At 38.6% G+C, this 8,403-nt stretch overlaps 1 protein-coding gene across 1 annotated transcript; it reads right to left on the reverse strand.

Moving 5' to 3' along the window:
- Window positions 1–2,396: 2,396 nt before the first annotated feature.
- Window positions 2,397–8,135, reverse strand: LOC109980872 (glycerol-3-phosphate dehydrogenase [NAD(+)], cytoplasmic). Its single transcript, XM_020629422.3, has 8 exons — window positions 7,977–8,135; window positions 5,165–5,342; window positions 4,897–5,037; window positions 4,608–4,746; window positions 4,009–4,121; window positions 3,542–3,778; window positions 3,326–3,432; window positions 2,397–2,595 (listed from the first exon to the last, which is right to left on the reverse strand). The coding sequence occupies exons 1-8, from the start codon at window positions 8,018–8,020 to the stop codon at window positions 2,499–2,501; spliced, it is 1,056 nt and encodes a 351-aa protein (XP_020485078.1). The 5' UTR covers window positions 8,021–8,135; the 3' UTR covers window positions 2,397–2,498.
- Between the last annotated feature and the right edge of the window lie 268 nt (window positions 8,136–8,403).

Genomic DNA, 8,403 nt, shown 5'->3' on the forward strand with positions numbered 1-8,403 from the left:
TCTTCATGTTTCCAATTAATTGATTGATATGTAAAAATGGACCTGAAGGCCACGTTCTCATCGCCAGACCGGGCGAGTTAAGTCAATTATCTTATTCATGTTTTGTTTTGTTAGTCTCAACTAAGTTTTGAGTGTAGGCCTATGTCATTAAACCTAATTTTTACATTGGATGCGCTAATACCCGTTCTGGGTCTTAATTGAGGGTGACGCTGTGGCTAAGGCAGCCCTCTGCCTCCCTCTATGGTTTGAAGTGGTTTTGACCGTTTGACAGTGTGAAGTGGTCCCTAGTTGTTGGACGTGTGTGCAATTGGTTACTGTGTATTAGTGTGCAGTGTGCCTTAAGGGTGCGTTTATCGTCACTTGCTGTGTTTTTAGGGTCGTAGGGGGCATGAAAGCCCAAATGGTGGCTTCTGGTTAATCTTTTGCTATCATATAGCCTTCACTGATATTAATTCTATTATATTTGGTTGAGTTTGCAAACCAATGGGTTAGTGCAGAATCCAACCAATGGGGGGGAGGGTCCTAGAACTAAAGTTCCTGCAGTCTGAAAAAAAAGACTAATGCTATCCTGTATGTGTTTTAATTTCCTAAGTAAACAGCTAAACTTCCTGTGTTTGATGGCCATCACCAGCTTGACTTCTCTTGGACTGCCGCCCTGAGATAAGGACTGGAATTGAAGTGAGGCGAGTCCCTCCTCCGTCACTAAGGGGATGGGTACTGTACATGCATCCCCGTTGTTTCTCTTTAGAGCCATTCAGCAACCATTTTATGTTTGAGTTATTTTAAGTGAATTTATAATGTGAGATTTAACTGCTTGCGTTCAGATCCGCCTGACAGGTAATCTTGAAAAGTATTAAAGGTAGATAAACTGAGTGAAGAGAAGGGATCGTGATTGATGTGATGGCACCCCCACGTGGTCAAATAATGTACTACAACTACAAATTGTCAGAATATTATGTTACAGCTTGACCTATAGAAGTATAGCATATTTTATCTCTGTGAGGGATCAGACATGTGATAGTCCTCACACATGTAGTTATTCATTTAAAATGTGCAAACTTTGACAATAGCTGAATATGACACTCACATCAAGTTTTTTTTGAAGACAACACAATGGTGAAATATTTGGAAACACCTTATGCCTCTATCTGTGTTGTTCAGCAGGGATGAGGCAGCTGCAGTGCTGTCCAATGTCTAATTATAGATGGACATTTGCCCCCTTGGAGCGCGTTATTATTAGAGATCTCAAAAGGCAGTTGACTCAATAACTATGCAAGGGATTTCAGCGAGGGAATCTGGACTTTAAAAAAGTGGGAAATGATGTAACTTTACGGCCCACAACATCACTAAGCAACAAAGCTAATGAAAATGAAGAAACAAAAATATTAAGTCTGATCAAAGAGCATACATGCAAAGGATTTTTTTTTACATTAGTGTTTTATCTTTTGGAATACTGGCAAGACAGACTGAATATATAATACAGTAATATTTCACAGCCAGAGGAAATAGGCTACCCTTCTGTCTGTCAAGGCGCCCTTAGCTGAAAGTCTCACCCACAGTGACTAAAGAAACTTAACATTGATGGGATGCATTGGCATATGGTGTCAGTCAGGACAGATGGCTATTAATGAACACACATGGGCTTCTTGCATTTTAACAGAATCTAGAAAGAGATAGCAAGGATGTTTGTGAATGAATAAACAGCATACACAAACAAGTTTGTTTGAGAAGAGAAGGACAGAGTTTTCATTATTTGCAATTGAACTACATTTATAACAGTATTGTCAATAATCCTATACTGTGCAAACACAGCTATCACAGATGAGCACAGAGACAGGATGTGCTCTTACAGAAAGGTTGAAGTGGACGCTGTAGAAAATGGTAAAGGTGAAAAGTTTAGAGTGGCAGCACTGCTGAGCTCAGGTCATGTTACAGTGAGGCAGGAGGGTGTGCATGAGTGTTTCATGCATGCAGATTTCAACATCAAGTCAAAGTGAACACAAAGTCAAAAAGTTCAATAATTTATTCCAAAATAAATCTTTTGACGTTTTTGGCTACATCTTAAGAAGACTCCAGAAGAAAAAAACAGTGCATTGTTTAACACTGAAAAGCATAAATCAGTGAAAAGGCAAGTTAAGGCACTTTTTTTAACCAAGAAATTATGCAACATTTCACAACATTCAGGTCGGTTTGTGTATTGTGTAAGCCAGAGTCATTCAAATGTAAGACTTGGTAGATTTAGATAACATTTTTTTTCCCACATGTATGCGTCTAATCTGTAAAAAAAAACAAAAAACAGGAGTTCTGTATCGGTCAGTAACAGCAGCTCAGGTTTAGAGGGCAACTTGGCTACTTTTTACATTCAGCTTGATATTCAAACAGACAAGGTCAACCCCCCCCCCCCCCCCCCCCCCCCCCCCCCGCAGTCACAAGTGTAATACAGTAGTGTAAAAGTCCTTTCCCAACTTCTGGCATTCGTCGGTCCTTTTGTCAGTCCTTCACATGTGCTCTGGGTGGTTCTGCAAACAGTTGATGAACTCTGTAACGGGGTGACTGTTGAAGCAGATCTCATACACAGCAGTGAAAAGAGGGAATCTGGAGAGGCAAAAGAAGGATTCATGGATGAAGTTAATTATTAAAGCATTGGTCAGACATTTTGGGAAATAGACTTTTTCATGTCATTGCTGAGAGTTATGTGAAGATATATATACCCCTCTTCTGTCTGATCCGCTAAAATATGAGGCTATAGTTAGCAGCTGGTGAGCTTAGCTTAAAGACTAAACAAGGGGAAAGCTCATCTAGCTTTGTCGAAACAGAACAAAATCCATCTATCAGATCCTCTCAGCTCACTTTTTTTTTACATAAAATATATTGTTTGTTCAAGCTTTACCATAAAGAGCTGCAAGCTGTTGCTCTGTTAAACTTCCTGGAGTGTTTCCTGGCAACAGAGACAACAAGACTCCAGGAGTTGTTGCACATGGGTCATACATAATCCAGCACATAAGACTTCAAAAAACACAACTGGTTGTTTAAAGCTTTGTTTTATAGAAAACAAACATGGTAAAACATTCTAATTAATATTTTTTAAATTAGATTTTTAAATGTGTTGTACTCAAATGAGAATAGCACCAGTGTTGTTATTAAACTCCTGGTAACCGAGCGTACACATCCAGGACTTTAAGTTAACTTGTCATGTTTAATACCATTTATTTCATTAAATAACCAGTCAAATACCCATTCAAACACAGCCGTTAAAAATAATATCAGGAATAAATAACAAGCCATCGTGTGATAAAGCTTCAATCTTTAAATTAGACAAACTTACTTCTCCAACATGTTTTTCTGCTTCAAGATTACGTGGACTTCAGATGCAGTTGCCGGACCTTGAAGCTTCTGTCCGTTTAGCATTTCATTTTCCAACTGCTCGATGGTCTAAACACAGAGACATTTGATTTTAAAGTATCGAGATTTACATAAAAAGGGGAACAATATGGCCATTCAAAGAGTGACTAAAAAGCAGTATGAAATCAGTTCCTCTTACTTTGCCTGTTTTGGCGAAAGCTTCTCCGATCTTGCGGTTGCGTCCCCCGTAGCAGGTTGTGATGAGGTCAGCGATGCCGCAGCTCTCCAGGAAGGTGGCGGGGGAGACGGGGCAGTCCGTGCAGAAGACCTTGGCGAAGGCGATCATCTCCATCAGGCCGAGACGGATCACTGCTGCCTTTGTGTTGTCGCCAAATCCCAGGCCGTCACAGAAACCGGCTCCGACTGCTACAATGTTCTACAGACACGATGACAGGGGTTTTTTTATGTTATTGTGCTGCTGCTGCTAGGCCTACATGTTATAAAAAACCTCTGAACTTTAAATAGCCTAAGTCCTAATGATTAGCCATGTCAATGCAGATGGTGAATAATATTTTTTAGAGCTACAACGCTGAAAGGTCTGCTTGTGCTCAGATGGTTGGGAAAAATCAGGATGTTAATCTGCTTTTAAAAAGGAAAGAAGCCGACCTTGAGTGCCCCGCAGATCTCCACAACATCAGACTCCTCGACCACAGTCACACGGAAGTTGGTGGTCTGCATCAGCTTCTTCAGGATGGGCCCGTGAACTTTGTCTTTGCACCCTGTGTCCAAAAATGACAAATCAAAACATCGTCACTTTCCTCTGGCAGCACTTGAGGGATGTATATTTTATGAAACAAACAAACAATACAGAACAATTCATATATCAATATTGCTATTTAAACGTCAGGATGTTTTGTTTGTTGGACAAGAAAAAAAGAGAAAAGATTTCAGTACTTGTGTTTATGGGGCTTTACACGGTACACCAGAGGAACAGAGGTCACCACATTACTATAACTATTACTTGATATAAAGAGATGGAAAAGGCCAATTGACTATAAAAAATATTTTAGTGTTTGGAAAGACAAATTCTATAGTTTGAAGCCATGTCCTCCTTGACTAGAGCTGGAGCCTCCATGAACTGTTGATTATAGTATCTAGTAAACCTAAGCATTGCAGTGAAATTATGATCATTAGGTTTAAATATACCAGTAGCTGGGATTTAGCTCAATGATTAAACTTGTCAAATATTCAGTTATCCTCCGTACCAATGGTCGTTTCACAGAACTTCTCTTCAGCGACCTCGTTGGCGATGTTTGCTCCCATGAGGACTGTCGTGTCAATACCCAGCTTCCCTTTGATGACCTCCGAGATCAGCTTCAAGCCCTCAGGACCTGCATCCACACCCTACAGCAGACAGAAAACCACAAAATGAATCATGAGGGTATACTGTACATCCCACTTGTACATGCATTGAACTGGGAACCTTCTGTTCCGTTATGGTATTGTATATATGGTATTGTATATATAAAAATGTTCTGGTAAGAAAAATGACACCTTGATAAGAGACATTCCTACAACATCCGTCTTGATGTGGTCTTTAATGGTGTCACAAACTCTAACAATGAACTGATGTGGGACCACAAAGATCAGGATGTCGGCTCCTTTCACGGACTCAGCCAAGTCTGGAACAGCCAACTGGTGAAAAAAGAGAAAGAAAATATGGGGAAATGTTAATCAAATGGCAACATCGAACTATGAAAATAATAGTGTATGTACCTTTGACTAAAAAAATGGTGTTAAATATGTCTTATTCAAGGCTCACCACGTTGGGGGGCAGCTTGTGTCCGGGCAGATATTTCACATTTTCATGGTCCGTGTTGATGATATCTGTGAGTTTGCGGCCGTTAATCATCTCTTCAAACACCCACATGTTCACAGTGGTGTCAAACTGATCGTACTTGGCTGCGTTGGCGCCCACAATCTTGGCAATGGCAGAGCCCCTGTGGAGACATGAGACACACAATGATCATCAGTGACAGTGGCTGTTTTAACTGGCTGTTTCCCCAAACAAGCAACCTTTTTCTTTTACTGCAGTGCTAATAGAAGAACAAAAAATGGGTATGCAAATTCTCCAGCTGGAGAGTTAATATTGATTATATGAAGGTGCTTTTCATTTGTTGTTTTTTGTTAAATTGAACTGTTTTATCATCAACTTTTGCTGAATTGTTAGCGGTCAAACGCTGACATTTGCTTCATGAAGAGCTTCATGTAAGGAAAACCACACTTTCTTAAGTACTGTACTTTCTTTAGCCCCATTCCATGCTATCTTTTTACCACCACCTCTACATCTCAGAGAGAAATATTTTACATCCACTTCATTTGGTTTATAGTAGAGCCCGTCCGATATGGGGCTTTTTGGGGCTGATACCCCATTTTGATATCGATTTTAGGGAGAAAAAAAAAGTCTGATATCAATATTTCGGCCGATATCTTTTTAGATCTATGTTCGATCCGTAGAGATAGATACACATTTAACGGTTGATCCCTCAAATGCAGTTATCAAACACTTGTGAAAAAGACACACAGTATAACAGAGAGAAGATGCTCACTCAACTGGAAAGTAACTGCATATATACGTGCGTCACAGCTTGACACTCTGGAGGGTGATGATGCTTATTGTGATCCATATAGTACACTAGCTAGTGAAAGTGAACTGCTATTGTAAAACAATAATACTCAAATGAAATGATATTTGGCTGTTGAGTAAATCTAGTAATATCAGCATATAGCTGAGATAAAATTAGCCGATACCAATAGTCACTGTATAAGCTATTATCTGCAGATATCATCAGCTGGCTGATTAATCGATCAGGCTCTAGTTTATAGCTGGCATGACCACTTACTTTAGTTTAAACAAACACATTGATAAGAGTTTTAATACATTTAACAGTTTTCAATATAATTTAAGCAATGTTTACACATTAGTCCATAATCATTTCAATCCAGTAAAACAATTTAATAAAGTTCTAATACTAGTACCGTTTTGGTCATTTGAGGCAAATTCTGATGCTGAAAGTCCAGTTATTTTTGTATCACATTTTTCAAAGGACATTTACTTGTACAGAATATTTCAACACCATTTGAAAATTATTTTAAACTTTGTGAGCAGGAAACACAAAGTCAAAATGTATAATGTACCAGTTTATTTTCAATCATTTCATAACTAAATCCTTAGAGTTAATCATTCATTGAAAGACATTAACTTATCCCTTCACAGTAAACAGACCTGTTTTAGTTTGAATCGGTGTGAAGATGTTTAGTGCCACATGATTGACATTGTTCTTCAGATGCTTTCACAGACAAGAATAAACACCACGAGAGATTGTCAGAGCAGAAAACCACTTTATGAGATAAGAGATATTTCAATATATCAATATGAAGTTGATATTTTTTGCACATATCATTTACATTTTAGTCCTGTGATATAGCTGTGTGCTTAACAACACAGATAGAAGGATGAACTGTTTCAAACTGCCACACTACTGTGTTGCTTTCAAATAACGTAATGTAACATTTTTCATTTCATTTTTTACTAATTTTAAATGCGTAACTACAAGTAATTTAAATCCACAATTTCCCAGTTTGGGATCAATAAAGTAATTCTATTCTATTCTATATTCTAAGTATGTATGATGACTTTCCAATGAGTGTAATGTATGCCGTACTTACAAAACTATGCTATACTTGCATGGATCAAATACAAGTAAGTATATCACAAATATGTATATCACAATTAACTAGTACTATTTTTTCCTTTTAAGCGATTTAAGAATATTTTCAACTTTAAAATATTGAAAATATGGATTATTAGAGTGCACCACTCAGATGTACATATCTCGGTAAAACTATTTATTCTTTCTCTAAGTAGCCTACGTTTTAATATTGGTATTGAAAATGCATCAATATAATAAATAAAAATAAAACACACTGACAAAGATCACTCCTCAATTTAATGAGTACCTCTTTTATTTTAGTAACATCTATATGAGAATTACATCATTCTTGCAGGACACTAAGTAGTGATGTAGTGTTTTTAAAATGCAGCAGGTCTTCTTTAACTTGAGTAAATATCTGAACACTTGGTGTTGCACTCCTTGAGTAAATGTCATGCTGGCTGAGGGATATCAACACCTGAAGGCTGACTCAGCTGATGATAAAAGACAGGAGCTGTGCCTTAAATATCAAGATGTGTGTGTGGTGTGTGTGTGTGTGTGTGTGTGTGTGTGTTTTGCATCAAAGGTCATCAAAACATTAACTGCCAGTGTCAGTCAGACCTCCACTCACACTGCAGGGTAAAAGCTGTCTTCAGTCTATTGAACACCTCTTTATTAACTAATTATTTATCAGCTGTTAAAAGTTGCTTGTACTCTTCTATGCTTTCAAACTTTTTTGGCAGCATTCATAAAAACACCTTTCAGTGTGTGTGAAATCTAATCATGGGAACATATTTAAAGATATGGTGACTCTAAACTGTGCACTGACATGCCTCCCTCATTTAACGCTAAGTTGGTGCATATTAAAAGCTGCAATAAAGCTGATTCAAACTTTAAAGTATACAAAGATCCTCCACTCACCAGTTACCAGAGCCGATCACACAGATTTTCTTTGGTGCTGCCATCGTGCGTTTGACCTTAGGGTGGAGCTGCTACCGGTGACAACACTGACTGAAGCCGGGAGTGAAGGTATTTATACCGAACACACAGCTGAGGCTCCGGCACACCCCCGCTGCTGGTTGGTCTGCTCCACCGTCTCTCAGGGACAAACTCTCTCTCTCTTTCTAACGACACACACACACACACACATACACACACACACACACACACACACACACACACACACACACACACACACACACACACCATAGACTGTAAATATTAGGCACACACACACACACACATTGTTGAAGCAAGACATGATACCAACTTAAATCAATAAAGAATAATCATGATCATACATTTGGCTGATTTATCCCCCAGTAATAAAGTCCACACAGTCTCAACA

Source organism: Labrus bergylta, chromosome 5, assembly GCF_963930695.1.
Source record: "Labrus bergylta chromosome 5, fLabBer1.1, whole genome shotgun sequence".
NCBI lineage: Eukaryota > Metazoa > Chordata > Actinopteri > Labriformes > Labridae > Labrus > Labrus bergylta.

Bases quoted from the DNA above. Each gene is read 5' to 3' on its own strand.
- LOC109980872 (XM_020629422.3), bottom strand. From the start codon at position 8,020: ATGGCAGCACCAAAGAAAATCTGTGTGATCGGCTCTGGTAACTG. The intron at 5,038-5,164 runs GTGAGCCTTGAA...TTTTTTCACCAG, and splicing joins ACAAGCTGCCCCCCAACGTG to TTGGCTGTTCCAGACTTGGC. The intron at 4,122-4,607 runs GTACGGAGGATA...TTTTGGACACAG, and splicing joins GTTCTGTGAAACGACCATTG to GGTGCAAAGACAAAGTTCAC.